The 16,034-nt window shown below is 38.4% G+C and overlaps 1 protein-coding gene and 1 non-coding gene across 2 annotated transcripts; both read right to left on the bottom strand.

The window, feature by feature from the left end:
• Nucleotides 1-1,563: 1,563 nt before the first annotated feature.
• On the bottom strand, nt 1,564-6,455 carry LOC133985641 (cilia- and flagella-associated protein 100-like). The gene is made up of 13 exons (XM_062425295.1): nt 6,357-6,455; nt 6,046-6,265; nt 5,889-5,953; nt 4,766-4,929; nt 4,562-4,642; nt 4,231-4,415; nt 4,022-4,136; nt 3,639-3,678; nt 3,391-3,545; nt 2,529-2,658; nt 2,205-2,407; nt 2,037-2,130; nt 1,564-1,689 (listed from the first exon to the last, which is right to left on the bottom strand). Exons 1-13 carry the CDS (start codon nt 6,453-6,455, stop codon nt 1,564-1,566), a joined length of 1,677 nt encoding a protein of 558 aa, XP_062281279.1.
• Nucleotides 6,456-14,780: 8,325 nt separating this feature from the next.
• trnae-uuc (transfer RNA glutamic acid (anticodon UUC)) lies at nt 14,781-14,852 on the bottom strand. The gene has a single exon. It is a non-coding gene; the product is annotated as a tRNA-Glu (tRNA).
• Between the last annotated feature and the right edge of the window lie 1,182 nt (nt 14,853-16,034).

Raw genomic sequence — 16,034 nt, 5'->3', positions numbered from 1 at the left:
TAGCAGACGTGTGCCAATCTAAAAAAATTAGTACATGTCAATTACATTTTTCCCAAATATGGCTTCTGTCATTTTAGCTTTAGTAGTTAAGCTGATGCATGTTCAAGTGCTCATGTTTCTTTAGTTTTTAATTCATTATTTGACTATAAGAAAAGGGGTGTAAAATCATGATTTTATTTCTTTTATTTTTTAACACTGTACTTGTTTGCTTTTGTTTTATTGTTTTAAATGTAAAGCACTTTGAGCTGCATTTTATGAATGAAAGGTGCTATATAAATAAAGATATTACTATTAATATTATTATTATAATTAGTAATATTATTATCATTAATATTATGATTACTATTATTGACAGCTGTGGCAGCAAGCCTCTGTCAGGCGGCAGGACGTTGCCGGTTGTGTCATGTAATGTTTAAATCAATTTATTAAAAAATATGGATAAGAGGAGTCTTCATAGAAATACAAGTCCAGTTGCTTTCGATTCAATTGCCCAGAGATAACTATGACCTGGACAAATGAGAACATTCACAGACAGATGGCTCATGTATGTATTCCAGTGTTGCTAATTTAGACTTTCTCACTTTTCAGACTCCTTTTAGATAAATTGCTAATATAGCTGATTACATTCAGTTTAGTTTAAGATTAATTTTCTTTAGATTTCTCCTGCAGGCATCAGCTACTTCCAACTGAAAATAGTTGGCAACCCTGGCTCTGCTGCTCAGCCTTGCAGCCAACATTTCCCAGTGGATACTATCGTTATTGCATTGAAAAATACCCCTGCAGCCTAAAAGCATTTTCCCCATAGACCATCATCGTAAAAGTGACATCTGTAAACCTGTTAACAGGACACCTTGAACTGCGAACAAGGTGTATATAGTGACTTTCTTTTATGAATTTGTGATCCATGGAGGTTTCATATTTTTATGCAAACCCCGAAGCTTGTGTAGTAAAGTAGGTGTGTCATGTAAGTCTGCTAGACTAGCCTACACATAGACCCTGCTCGATATTTGGCTTCACTTTTGCTCAGCAGTAGGAAGTAGAGATGTGTCGTCCATCTTTATATACAGTCAGTGGTTCTAATAAAAACCCTCTGGAAGCCAAGAATGACTGTGCTTGCAATTTTTTTAATGCTGCTATCTTGAGATCCAGAGTCATATTCCTGCTCATTGCCCCCCTCCCCCCAGTGAGCACAGAGAAACTCTCCACTGTCAGCATATGAATGTGAAAACAGCCTTCTAGTGTCAAACTCTGCAAACTCATCATTCTGCACAGTGAAGCTCAAACATTCAACTGTAGAAAGGGAAAGAAGAAAAACATATTTTGAGAGGAGGGGAGACTTTAAACACAATTTCTAATATTCAACAATAATCAAATCAATAACTCAGTTATTCACATTGCAATACATCTAATTTATTGTGCAATACATCTGTGTGATGTCAAGTTTTTTGTCAGATGTAAAATCTTTTTCACATTTTGTCAACAGTTGGGTTGGTATGGCATGATTGCATGATTTATTATTTTTTCCTCTCCACTACTTTCTTTGCATTATTTCACTGTATTTCTTTAATCCATGTCCTCAGAAGTGAAAAGGTAGGCATGGATCTCATCCTCGGCAGGAATGTTGTCCACATTGTTGACTCTGACCTTCTGAGCAACAGGGATACATCTGGGCATGAGCTTTCTTCCACTCTGAAAAAGAAATGACTGAATGAGTGTTTTAGTCTCACTTGTGTATTTACTTTTTTGTTGTCTCTTTTTGTAGTTCCATCACAAAACACTGTGAGATTCTGTTAATGTTTTATTTATTAAATGATTTGATATCCCATATGGAAATTGATTGCGCTCCCTTTCAAAAAGGAACAAAAAAGCAAGTTTCTACTGTTGAAAGCTTTATTGCTGACTACTGTAAAAGAACACACTCCGGTGGAGGATGCCATCCAGATAAATGTGGAAATGATTTACTGATAATACACTTTAAACTGTAAAAAACCGAATAGTATTAAATGCTATAAAGAAATGATAAGTGGATGACCTACTGTCTTCTTGGAATCAGCCATGGATCTCTCCAAGTACCTCCTCATCCTTTCTTTCTGTTTCTCTCTCTGCTCTCTAAGCTTTTCTTCCCGCTGCCTGCAACATGAAAAGAAGGGATTCTGTAGACAGTAACATTAGAAAGTAAGCAAAGCCTTGTCACTGAGACATACCTGCTCCTCTTCTCGCTGTCCTTGATCTTCTTCATCATGTCCAAGCTTTCTTCAGGGATGTTCTCGAGGTTTTGCAGCAGCAGAGACATATGGTTCTCAATACTGGCCAACTTCTCCAAGGTGCTGAGGTTTGTCACCCTGTCATCCACACAACAGCGATGCACCTCTGACACCTTGTCACCAAGAGCATCCAGCATAACGTCCTGCAAGCAAGAGGAGGAGGTAAGAGGGGAGGAGAAAATAGGAGATAGATATCTGCTCACATCACATGATTTCTGAGTGTTGTTACTGCACAAATCTTGCATTAAATTTCTGCTTTTGTACCTGGTCTTCTGTGTTCAAGGAGACATGGAGCTGAACTCTCTGCTCGAGCTTGGCGCCTCTTGCCTTCTCCTTGTCGATCCTCTGGTTTACGTCGTTTATCTGCAGTGTTAGCTTCTCTTCATCCTTTTCACTTCAGACAAAGAGGGGTAAGCCTTCATTTAATGTGCAAAAAAGGAGGGGTTGAAAAGATGAAAAGTGTGTGGGACAACACTGAAATATAGTGAGGGTCTGAAATTCAGAGCAAAAAAAAAGTTTCAGCAAGCAGGAAAAATGGACGTGATGGACGAGGCTGTCATGCAAAAGTCAGAAGGAAGTTTTTCATTGTTAGAATTTAATCAACTTGCTGAAGCTTGCATCCACAGTTAGGTCAGGATAGGATAGGATAGGATAGGATAGGATAGGATAGGATAGGATAGGATAGGATAGGATAGGATAGGATAGGATAGGATAGGATAGGATGGGATGGGATAGGATAGGATAGGATAGGATAGGATAGGATAGGGTAGGATAGGTTAGGTTAGGTTAAGTTAGGTTAGGTTAACTGTATTGTTTCACTATAGGAAAAATCCGTTTTGCAGCCAGGGTTCACAAGACCACAGAATACAAAAGGACAACATCAATGACACATCAACACAATAAATCACAGAACTAATGCAGGAAAATGGAAATTCATACCAAATACAAATGTGCAAGAGTGCAGATGTGCAAATGTGCAAGGGTAGTGCAAAGAATTCAGCAACCCTGCATGAACCAAGATGCAGAAAGTCTGGGTAATCCTGTGTTCATGGAAGATGGCAGTCATGTTTTTCAAATTAAGGCAGGACAGTAGGTGATAATGGCAAAAAGCTAAAATCATGCTTACATCTTCCTCCAGGTTGTCTCCATGGACTGTCGGAGTTCCTCAAGCGTCTGTTCCACCCTTGTGGAGTTCTGAATCAGGGACAGATTCTGCTCCGTCAGCTCCGTCACCAGATCTAGAAGCTGCTGGGGATCAGTAAAGTACAGCTCTGGCTCATCCTGCGGAGAGGTGACATAAGGGGGGGGTTAAAGGGCACCGTGAGGACCACGCATAAAAGATGATCTTTAGATTTTCACCTCAGAAAAACTCACCTCATATTCTGAGTCACTGTCCAGTTTAGAATGTATGACCCTGAAATGACATAGAAAGAGTTTAAGATCTGGAGAATTTTTGAACACACATGTACCAAATGTTTTAATGCTTTGAGGCAGCTATAAATACAAAGTTAATTTTTTTTTTGCAAGGCATCAAAATATATACTCAGATTATTATATAAAAATACTGTATATCTATATATAGATGTAAAAAAAAAAAATCATCTTTTTATTTCTATTACCTTATTCTGAACATAAAAATGAGTCACAGATGAGCTACCATGTGTTTCAATATATCAGTGTGTATGGATATCAAAGGCAATACTGAAAATGCAGCATAGCAGCCATCAGTGTTGTGACTGAGGCATGTTGGTGTTTACAGTGTGTCCATGTGAGCTGAGGACCTGCTGCTCTGTGCGGAGGATGGTCTGGACTCTCTGATGGAAGGCAGCGCTCGACCTGGACTGGATGCCTTGTTCTCCAGGCCTGTGTGCATGTTAATTCATTTAAAAAACAATACCAAGGTATCATGTTACCAGTGTCGCCCAGCTCCGAACAATTTCTCTCATCATTATTCTAAAGTACTCGCCCTGCTTCGGCGCTGACTCCTCATGCTCTATGTTCTGCTGATTCGGAGCATTTCCATCAGACAGGACGTTAGCTTGCCAAGCCTTGTTCTTCTGGGCCTCCTGCCACTCTGGAGGAGACAACTTGAACAGAAGCTCCTTGTATCTCTTGTAGTCTTGTAGGATTTCTTCAAAATTGGCAAGCTCACTGAGGAGAAGAAGATTCAGATCCCCATAACGAGCCTGCATTCAGTTACCAAGTAGTCATTTTGCAAGTTCATGTTCCAAAATGATTCATTTTTATTTATAATTCTTCTTTTTGAATCTTTAACTTAAACATTATCAAAGTGATACCTTTCTATTGTTCCTATTTCGGCAGTCAGTTTCTTGATCTCTGTATTCTTCTGCTGTTTGGACTTTGCTTCCTGTTCAAAACTGATAACAGAGACAACCATGTGTACTGTGCATTTTATGAGTACCCCGTCTACATTCAATAGTCAACAGGAAAACACAATCTCACAAACCATACTTTTATCTTTAGTCATATGATCTACTTACAATGTTCTGGCCTCCACAGACCTTTTCTCGTTCTCCTTGAGGAACTCTTCGAAGTAAAGGTTGTCTCTCTCAATGATCTTCTCGAGCTGTTTCAGTTGTCTCTCCTCTTTTGCCATGGCCTTATCCATCTTCAAAATCTCAGACCTCTTTGTCATCAGAGATAACTGAGAGAGTAGGGATGAGGGAACATTGGAGGCAATTGGAGAGGAGGGTAAAGTCAGTCAAACATGTACTGGAAGTAGAAAAAGAAGGTACTGAGGTAAGAAGTTGAGTCTCATTTTTAATTACCCTAAAGCTTCATTCATTACCAATATTTTTTTAAACTCACATTTGTTCTGTTTGGATAATGAAAATGTATCATACCTGATTCTCACCACTTGGAGTCTTTTGACCTCACATGACCACGCTGCTCTACTCTCTATTTCCATTGTACGAGCTAAACAGCGTGGACCAAATCACTTCAGGCGTAACACGAGAAAACAGAGCTGGGAATAATTTGGGAAAAACTCCACAGGGTATCTTTAATCTTTCAACTAACTGTCTTTGAAAATGATTAAGTATGTTGACCACAGTTTCTCAGAGCCCAAGGTCACATCCGCAAATGTCGTTTTTGTCATGATCATCAGTTCACCACCCAAAGATATTCAGTTTACTCTCACAGAGGACTAAACAAGCTGAATTCTGACATTTTTTCTTAAAAAATGACTCAAAACAAGTAATTGTCTGTGTTGGCGATTACTTTTCTATTAATCGACTAATCAGTGCAACTTTATTTCTACCATGGTACAGTGATCTATTAGGATGATGCTAGAATAGAAATTTGAAAATGTTAAAAAATAATTTGTCTCATTTGAGTCCCCCAAACTTTATGGAAGTGCAAAACTAAATTGCTTGAGTACTCCTTTATCCTACTTTATGGAGAATGGAGTGGAGAATAGTGGAGAAACTATGAAATATCCATTATCCAGATACATCCGTGCATGTGCTTTCAAAATAGATGATGGATGATGTTCAAACAGGAAGCAAACATTGAAAAAGCATCTGCCACAACAGACTGAGAAACTGAGAACAATCCAGGTTTTTCATATGGACTACACTTTTATTAATATCAAATATCATTTACCTCCAACACTGCCTTCTGCCGTTCCATAGAGATTAAGTCATGTTTGCTGTCTTTCATAATGTTTTCTGGGGACAGAGGACAGACAAAAGCCTTTTAGTATCTCCCAGTAAAGGATTCTACAAAATTTGAAGTTTTACTGTACAATCTCTCCACTTACCTTGTTTCAACATGGCCATCTTCAGCTCACGTCTCTCAGGTGTTGGTTTAGGGAGAGCTGTCTTACTCTTGGTTTGGTTAAGATTCTTCATCTTCTCCTTTTCCCCCTCCTCCTCCTCCACCTCCAGCTGTCCTGAAAGCTCTTTCCTCAGTTTGGCCGTTATTCGGGCATTGTGGGTCGTCTTCTCATCAATTGGCAGAGCCAGGAATTTACGCATCTCCTGAACATGGGAGAGAAGCATAACTTAAACACAACTATGGGGTCTTTTTTCATATTTTGCAATACAATTCAGTTCAAATAATCACCCAAACCTCTTTTCGGTCCCCCTTTTCATTTATACTCAGTAGAAAGATACTACTACTGTCTGGCACTTTGAATGGACTCTGTCGTGTCTCCCTCCTTTTTCTCATGCCTGCGTAGAAACAAGTTAAGAAAATTTGCTTGAAAAAACACCACATGCAACTCTTCTATAGTCATTTTCCAGACTTCTCCTGCTGTACCTGGTTTATATGATTTGGCCGTGGTATCAGTCTCTGAAACAACAAGGTTACCTGAAGAAATCTCCAGTCCCTCTATTAAAAAAACACATCTATTAATAATGTTACAGATGAAGTATTCAAACTGTATTTGCTCATTACTTTTTATATGTGAAGCATGGTGTTATAACAGATGTTAGATACTTACTTCGTTGTGGTGAAGACATTTCTGACGTTGCTTATGACATTTGGAGCTGTGCCAGTTCAGTGTGTAATTTGGCTGTTGGTTGCACAGAAAATACACATATAAGTCTACTTGTGGTTGATATGCAGCTGTATCTTTCTATTCACCCAAAGTACAAAAACTAGATAGACTGACTGACTCCATCTGCACCCTTTAAACAGTGGAACAGTGAGATGCTGAGCTCCTGCTGGTCTTTGACACTCAAGTTTTGATAGATGTCTTAAATCTTATTTTAGTTTATCTTGTGTGTATATTCCCAAATAAATTTGAATTGGATTAAATTACCACAAAATGACTAACACAGAGCAAACTGGGTATTATGATGAAGGTGCCTCCTGGAGTTTGCATGTAGTTTAATGGGTACTTGAAGGCAACATGGTGCATTCACATTGTAAAGAAAGAGAGGATGGAACAGGAGTCAACAGCATATTTTAGTCCCATGGCATAAGCTTAGTTCTTCTGAAGTAGCTAACATAGTTTGTTGACAGAACAACTGAATGTTTTCTTAATGCGTGTTCTAAAATAAGGGTGTATCATTCTTTCTTGCAGTACTGCTGGCTGCCACAGTAGCTACAGGTACAGGAAGCCCTCTGAATGCCTCTAGTGATAAACACAGTGAACCTAGCTGCTGGTTAGCACAAAACAAACTTAACTTCTACAATTTTATGTAAAGAATAAAATCAACCTACCGTCTGATAATGCAGTTAATACACATAATGACTTGAGCAAATCAGCACTCAACACTCATCTTCAAGCTGGGCTGCTCCGTATGTGTACTGTTGTCATGGTAACTGTTGCCTAGTAATCCCCTCAGGGTGTAATGGCTTGTATACACTGTGGGCTTACAGGCTAAATATCTGCAGGTATTTAAGTCTTTCTATTATGTTTATTATAATATGTAACATCTGTCACCACTGTGGAAGGTGTGTGATGTTTTTGCTAGAGAGATTTTGCATAATTTATATTGTATAGAATATAGGGTAACTGATTTCTATTGATTATTTGGTGTCTGAAAAAATAAATGATTAAAAAAATGTGATTTTAGTTTTCATCTGATGGCTGCCCATCGTTGAGATCAAGCCTGCTCATCAATTCAGTAGGTCAGTCCTATTCATTCTCCACTAGATGGCACAGATAGATCACTTCCAGGCAGGACTCTGTATGCCCTTTCTGTCTTGGATTATCTTGTTGAGAGGAGAAACCCAGATTTCAAGACAGTAAGGGATCCTGCTGTTTGTATTTTGCAAGTTAAATACCGCATCTGTCAGCGTTGATTTCTCCTGAAGTTAAGTTGTCTTGATTGCCAACACTTCTTTTAGTTCATTGCGTGTGCGAGTGAATATACTTAGAAGCCGATACTGTACGTTCCCTCCTACGCATCTGCACATGACCCTGCATATCTCAGCGCAACAAAAGCAGCCCACACACAACACTCACTTGTAGGAAATCCCAGTGTCAGATTGTTGGGTTAAAGTAATGCAAACACATGGAGGAGTGTTGGCTCTCACAACAGAAAAGGGCACGTTCTGTAAGGAGAGAGGAACTGGGTTTTATTCACATTTGAAGGAACTGTTATAGAGAGTTTTTTAAGACTTATGATTTAACATAATGTGTCACATGAACAGGCAAAAAGTATAGTATAAACCTCCTGCATGTTGCTGAATTTCACTGTAGATAGCAGTGGTTGCCATAGTACGAAGATGCTGTTAAGGCAGCTGGTTTCTTCCAGCTTTGCATGGGTTTTTCGAGCATTACAGACTGCCTCCACCTCCTCCGCTTTATAGCCCAAAGACAGTGGATATTTGGTATTATATAAGAGGTGAACATTCAGCCCACTGTGCATAATGAGATCAGCAGCTTTTCTTTAAACATAATTAACTTTGACACCTTCAATAAACACAAATGCATTTTAATAAGGACATAAGTGCAGGGATTTGAAGACTAAGAATAAATATAACATTTTTAAGAGTAAATTCTCTTCCTTGGGTCTTGCAGTGACTTTAGGTGGCTAAGTCCAAAAACAGCAGTGACCTCCTGTCATGAGAGCAACATTAGAGCAGAGTGGGAGCTGCCACACTGTCACGCAGCTGTTGAGGCGGCTGTGAGATGCAGACTGCGCTGCAGGGCTTCAAACTGAGACATTTGCTGTTTCACACGGCTGCTGGAACTTCACTAAAGTTCACCAGACCTCGTATTAAAAGTCATCAACTGTATAATTCAATACAAAAGGCTTAGTTTCTGTCCAGAATTAATAAGCAAGAGTCACAGCAGTTTGCAAAATAACACATGCAGATTTTTAAAAAGCATCCTAAATGATACATTCTAATTCAATTGCAATTGCTTCCTAATAATCAAGCAATGTTTTAATAATTATTTAAGTGATGCTACTGTATACATTTGTTCCTAATTTTATTTAAGACATAAACATCCATTAAAGAAGTGATTACATGCATGTTGATAAGAAGCTGCACATGCAAATATGTTAATTATATTTAGATTGATAATTGACAGTATTTTCAGGAATTCGAGGGATTTATTCTTCAATTTTAAAACACATACAGTATATATATTAAAATGTTATAATCTCAAGGTTCACCTTCTAGCTTTTCCCTAGAAGAACTTTTGACCATATCCCATGACATTCTTCCGAGAGCTTGCTCAGATCAAGTCATCATATTACTTATGTACAGAACTTTAGTTGGGTAATAACAGTACTTGGCCACTTACAGTACATTAGGTTAATATACAAATAATGTTAATGTAAAATAGTTTGTGAACTTTGAGTTTATAACATTTTAACACACATTGCTGATCACATATTTAGTGTTTTTTAGAAAGCATGTCTTATTCTAAGCTTATTCTAAAAGCCTTATAGTCTTAATAGTAAATCTGACCATGACAACAAAGAGCTAGCACATGATTTCAGTTCAAATGTCAAATAAAGTTCACAGTAATAGAAGTTCCACAGATAAAACGACACATCCTTATACATGAAGAATCAAGCAGAAAAGCTCTATTTTCTCCCACAGGATTAAAGGTACTTAAAATATAAAGATGTATTTATGGTTTTATTTGTCCTTTTTTACATTGGTGTGACAGTTTCTAAAGTATGATTTGCTGAGCTTCGCCAAACATAGACTAAGAAAATCTGACAGCTGTACCAGCGAACTATGCCATGTTCACTCGTATTACATCAAACACTTGGAATTAAACAAATTTCTCTTCTCATTGAGCGCAGACTGTAGATGAGCAGTCAGTTCTCCTTGAGTATTTCATTTTGTAACCACAAGGAAGGCTTTACGCACCTCACCCACCTCTTTGTGTTGTTCTTGTTAGTTTTTGTAGTGGCTTTAGCTGTGGTGAGGGGGAGGCAGAGGAAGGGATCGGGTTGGATTTTGGGACAAACAATAGGATTTTGTAGCGGCATACCATCACTGGACCTTTATTGTTTTAAGTTTCAGTTGAATTATTTTAGGTCTCATAAGTGTCCATGGTTCAAAACTTTCACTCATAAGCTCAGGATCATGTAATGAAAACGCAGCTATTAAATGTAGATATGAAGACATGTCTTGCTCTGTCTGGTTATGCAAAGGCATATTTATTCCACTGCTCTCACTTGATTTTGTCAGTAATATCACAATTAACATGAAAGAGCCACTAACAGTATAAAGTACTACCCTTTTTGGCCAGGAACAGTGTTTGGTATAGCACCACTGCCACCATCAACATGTTAACAAAAACTCAGGACCGCAATCTGAAAACTGCATTTACAACTCTGACCTGTTTTTGTTTCATTGCCTTTTCCCAGCTGTAAAGGTGATTTAATTGAAAAGGTTTCTGAAGTCCATCTCTTCACTTCTTCACTTTTCCATGTATTTTTGTAAGTATGTCAAACAGTCATCACGTCATTTATACGTATTTAATAAATACTGAAGGGGCGTGATTGGCAAAGCCTCAAAATATAATGAATATGCTCAATTGATTATATTTGGTATTATGATTATCCTTTCCTGTGCTCACAGACAATCTACTTAATTGAATGAATTATTGCACTGTGAATTGGGAATTTGGAAAGACATTTTCTAAATATAGGACACACTCAGAAGCATGTCTAATGCCAGTTTACACTGAATAATTATTTACTGGGAAATGAGTGAATCTTCAGCTTGACAGATATTGAGACATTATTCAAATCCCCCAAATGTCTGTCTATCAACAAAGCCAGCTCAGTTTATTTTTGTTTTTCATGCAAAGAAGGTCCTATGAAAGGTCTGAGAGAATTAACATTTTAATTTTCCTGTGCTCGTAAAAAAAAAAAATCAATTAGTACTCTTTAAAGGAGACGTGGTCCAAGTATAGATTAATGTGAGCAACATTCATTTATACACATACTCAGTGCAACAAATCTGGATGGGAAATGATGTTGAAATCTTGCCAAGACAACGGTTGTCTTCAGTCAGGGCATTTTCACAGCATTTGAAATCCTTCTTCGAAATCCTAACTTGTAGCAGGTCATCTTTTCTCTGATGAACGTGATCCACCGTGTGTCCGTTTAACAGTGTTGCCACCTTTTTGTCTGAATTCTGTCAGTGGGTTTGGAGTTTCTTCAACCACCTACAGTCTCTCTGTTCCGATTGGCAGCCATTATACCTCATACATATTAGCCAGTAGTTCTTTGTGTTTAATAAAGCTCCATTCATGAATATTTTCCTATTAAAATGAATCAAATGTGTATGTCAAAAAGACATACTCTCAGAGAATTGTCAACCATGCAGGTCTTTTTTTAGCCTATTTTAGCTCACTGTTTTGGTTTCTAACAGACGGACATTTGTGATATGCTTCAATATTACATCAACCTCATTTCCAGCAGAAGCAGACAATTAAAACAACAGTACTTCCTCGGAAACAAATGGCTCAGAAACAAAGTTAAGGACTAGCTAGTGAACGGGAGTGAGCATATAGCTACGAAAGACCCAGATATCTTTCTTAGCAGTAGGTGGAGACTGATTTTTAGACTTAACGTTGTCAGGTGGTCTCAATCACGACTCCTAATGAACACTAATGTACCTCCATGTCTGTTGGTTGGGTAAATAGCATGTTATGGCGAACATGTTAGCCATATCGGCTGTATAAGGTCAGAACTGTGTGTCTGTCAGTTTGTTGCCCCCTAGTGTCATAATCATTTAATGCAGCTTCAAAAAAGATCAAGAAAATTTTAATTGTTTTGTGTGTGCCAGGAAGTCAAACCAGAAATGTGCAGCCAAGTTAAAACTTCATAAACTGGCTGTTGGTTGAATCAGTATTGGCTCATAATGTCACAGATTATCTCTTGCCGCAGAAGAGACCGGAGTAACACATAGTATGCCCTCAGCTTATTTCTCTCTCTATGAATGGATTTCTTCTTAGCAATGCAAGCCATAGTGAATTAATACTTTTTTGTTTACATTTCCATTTGCAAATTTAGGAACTTGTGAACAATGTGTTCGTTTGTCAGTGGGAATGTACTTCTGAATATTTGGGGGATCCGTCCATGCCTGTCGGCTTTGATCCCAGCAGAATTAATCCTCATATAATTAAAAACTCGTTAGCAGACAGACGCCCGGTCCTGTCTGGAGAAAATGCTGTCTGTATTGGATACTCCAGTGACAATTTGGCAGCAAAAGGACATGTTAAAGGGAAAAGATTAACTGGTGAACTGAAATAGACATGACACGTTTTATATTTAATCTTGCAGTATTGTGGAAACTATTCGTGAGGCATGTGTAAAGTGTTTGGAAGTACCTTAACTATAAAGGTTGAACATGAGTACATGGATAGTTTAGAGCTCTACAAGAGGAAAGTTAATTGCCATTGAGACTGCTGAGAATTATGGGATCCACCTCTTGCACTAAACCACTAATGATGAAGGATAATGAGCTCTTTCACCTTGGCCCACAAATTTACTTAATTTAAACCCAGTAATCACCCCGAATCTGGATAATAATAGTCTTTAATGCTTTCATCAACACTTTTATATTTGTTTTTCCTCCAGTGGGATTAAAGAGATTGAGTTGTGTGGTATTCTGGACATTTCACTTAATTTACCACCCACTGTTTCCATTCCTTATGTGTCCAGAGTTACATGTGGTCGCCACAGGACAAAAACAGGAAAGCAGCGTAATAGTCCATGTGACTTACATTTGGGGAGCAGTTTGGGGTTCAGTGGAGTGCATATCAAGGACACTCTGACTTGTGGAAAAGACTCAAAAAGAGTCTTCAAGAATCAAGTCCAGTTGGCTCTTCACTCAATTCTTTTGGATATACTACGACCTGAATGACGGAAAATGTACAGAACATAGAGTGTAGTTGGGGATCAAACACTAACCCTGTCAAAGTATTAAAGAATCTGTCCAGTTTGTAATGTCTTTATTGGTTCACCATCGTCTAAGGTTGCAACAGATGGTATTCTGCATTCTGCTGGCCATCATCCCCCAGCTGTATGGACTGGAGCTGAAAGTCCTCTATTTAAATGAGGACCTATAACAAAGACTCTCATCATGGAGGTGTAAAAATAGATTAGGATTTAATCAGAAGACAATTGAATGCAAATCAGTTTCCCTTGAAGTGCTGTGCCACTCAGGGGACAGAAAATGAAGGAGATTTGGGTTAGATTCCTTTCGGCAGCCATTTTACTCCTCTGAGATTTTCCTGTTTTTCTTTCTCTCTTCCCCTCTCTCTCTCTTTCTGCCAGCCTTACAACATAGCCACTCCATTCACTGCTGAAAACCACCCCATTCATTGTTAACAATTTCATTACTTAAATCCAGTACAACAGTGCCATATAAAAAACTAAACTTCCCACAAATCAGACAAAAGAAGTCAAAAGGCTCTCTATTTACCAGCAACAGTATTAGTGCTTGGAAAAGGTGCCGCTTCGTTGTGTGGGCAATGTTAATGAACCATTGTAAATGAATTTGTCATGATAATCATCTCTGGTGCCATGATCTCACAGTGGCAAAGATACTGGAGAAAATGACATAATGAATGTAGTCACACACTGTCAGTGTTTGATTACCTCTCTGAGTCATCAGGTGTTGGAGACAAATAGGGACCTTCATTGTGAACTAGAGGAAACATGACCATATTTAACTACTTCTTATCCAATCTGCCAATTCATTGTTGTATTCTATATATTAATAAGCCGTTAGAGGAGCCTGATTAATCAAAAAGAATAACAGACCTGACAGTGAGGAAGATACTTTGTTATTGAGGATCTAATTTGAGCCAGCATTTTTTGTCTTGATCCATAGAACCTCTGATGCTGCCAAAGTGCCAATTTCATCACAACTTCACCCCTCCACAAACACCAGTGTCAAGGCCCCATCCATGGCTCCTCTGGGGGATCTCCAATAGGTTGCTATTTATGGACTCCATCCCTTTATACCCATTTAATCGACAGAGGGTCAACACCAAAGACGACCAAATAAAGCTTTTGAATTCATGTCAGTGTGTGTCTTCCCTAATTGAAATGCAGTTCTCCTCAGCTCTATGTAGCCTAGACTTCTTTCAGCTAATTGTTTTCGTTTGGCAGTCCCCAACAACCCCAATGACCCCTCAAACTTTTTTACGCCAAGGACCCTAAACTGAGGTTCTTCCATCTTATAAGATTCTTGCCTTTAAATGTTTTATTAAAGGGAACCCATGAACAAAATAGTCATACACTCTGTCATTGTGTTACTTATGGATGGAATTATAGTGAAATTAAGTTATTCCCCTTCTTGCTGGGGACCCCCTATAGGACCCCCTAGAATCATCGATCAATATGTGTCAGACAAATTAAATTGAAGTAGCACTGAGTTACAGATACATGTAATCCTGATTATTTAGAAATTAATAAGAATCAAACCAAGAACTATTTGTTAGTAATTGATATGTTTTTGTTATATAACTCAATCCAAAGCTGTAATTAAGATAAGACAAGATAAGATATTCCTTTGTTAGTCTGGCAGTGGGGTGGGGAAATTTTCAAAACTTAGTTCCCATACCGGGAGTCGAACCCGGGCCGCCTGGGTGAAAACCAGGTATCCTAACCGCTAGACCATATGGGAGCGCTCAAGGAAGTGACATGTCAAATGTCTGACTCAGTGGCGTCTGCACCCTAGGCCAGCATTACTGTCTTTCAGGGGCTACAATGACTCCAGTTTTAAAGCTACAGTAAAGATTCTGGTATTGTAAGAAACTAAACAACCTAAGGCATCCATTAGTATTATCCATTGATACCCCCCCCCCCCCTAAAAAAAGACAGAAAATAGGTCTATGGTGGGTCTCTTAAGGTTAAAGCCATCAAAAATAATTCAAGTTTCATTTTTCGGTAGCTACAACCAGAAGTTGCACATCAGGATATGGATGGACAGATATGGAAAGATATTGTGGGATTATGATTCATTAGCATCTTGTAAGGAACATGAAAGTCTTTAGGGAAAACATGTCTGTTCATGTACAACTTAATTGTGACAACGTAATTCAGAATAGGGATTGAGAGAAGCAAGTAAACAGACCTGCACAGAGAGTGTGTGATAACTGCTCTGGATGTCATGGCACACAGTAAATGAGGCATGGAGGAGTAAATGGATAATAAATGAATAAATGTTTTGGCTGCAGGAGAAAAAAGACATTTCGAAACAACTTCAGTGAACGAATTTAACACTAAAAAAGTTTCCTGTATGAGAGACTACAATAAAATGTTGCAGATATGCTGATTCAAAAGATTTTTTCCTACTCTTTCCGACTGCCTCTTTTCAAAATTTGAAGGGATTCCACAAAACCATCATTACAGTCCAGATGTCTGTAATGTTCTGGCCTATATCTCAGTGTTGGAAATCTGGCCATTGGTCCAGGCCCTCTCCTGAGAGGCTCCTCTGAGAGTGAAAGGCTATTTCCAGTGTGCCTATTTATACAGCGGCTGCCTCAATAGCGAGCAAGATCTTCCCAGCAATCAGGCCAGGAAACTGAGGGCTTCGATAGATCAAAATCTCATTTTGACTGCTAGACGTGAACTTATCCCAGCAGTGCAACAGTTCACAAAATCAATACAATCAATGAAACATTCAATTATTTTTATGAGAGTGTGCAGTGGAGAGAATATTGTTTCTATTAAAACTCAGGCTAAGCATCTGGTCGTGAGTGGTATTATTGCTAATGATTCTTGCAGTAGTAACTACACTTGTTAATATCTACACTATGATAATAGTTGTGATCCTCATGTATTCCATATTTTATCCAGTAAATGA

This window comes from Scomber scombrus, chromosome 9 (assembly GCF_963691925.1).
Source record: "Scomber scombrus chromosome 9, fScoSco1.1, whole genome shotgun sequence".
NCBI lineage: Eukaryota > Metazoa > Chordata > Actinopteri > Scombriformes > Scombridae > Scomber > Scomber scombrus.
Note: the sequence above shows the minus strand (reverse complement) of the source record. Positions and strands in the feature narration are given on the sequence as shown.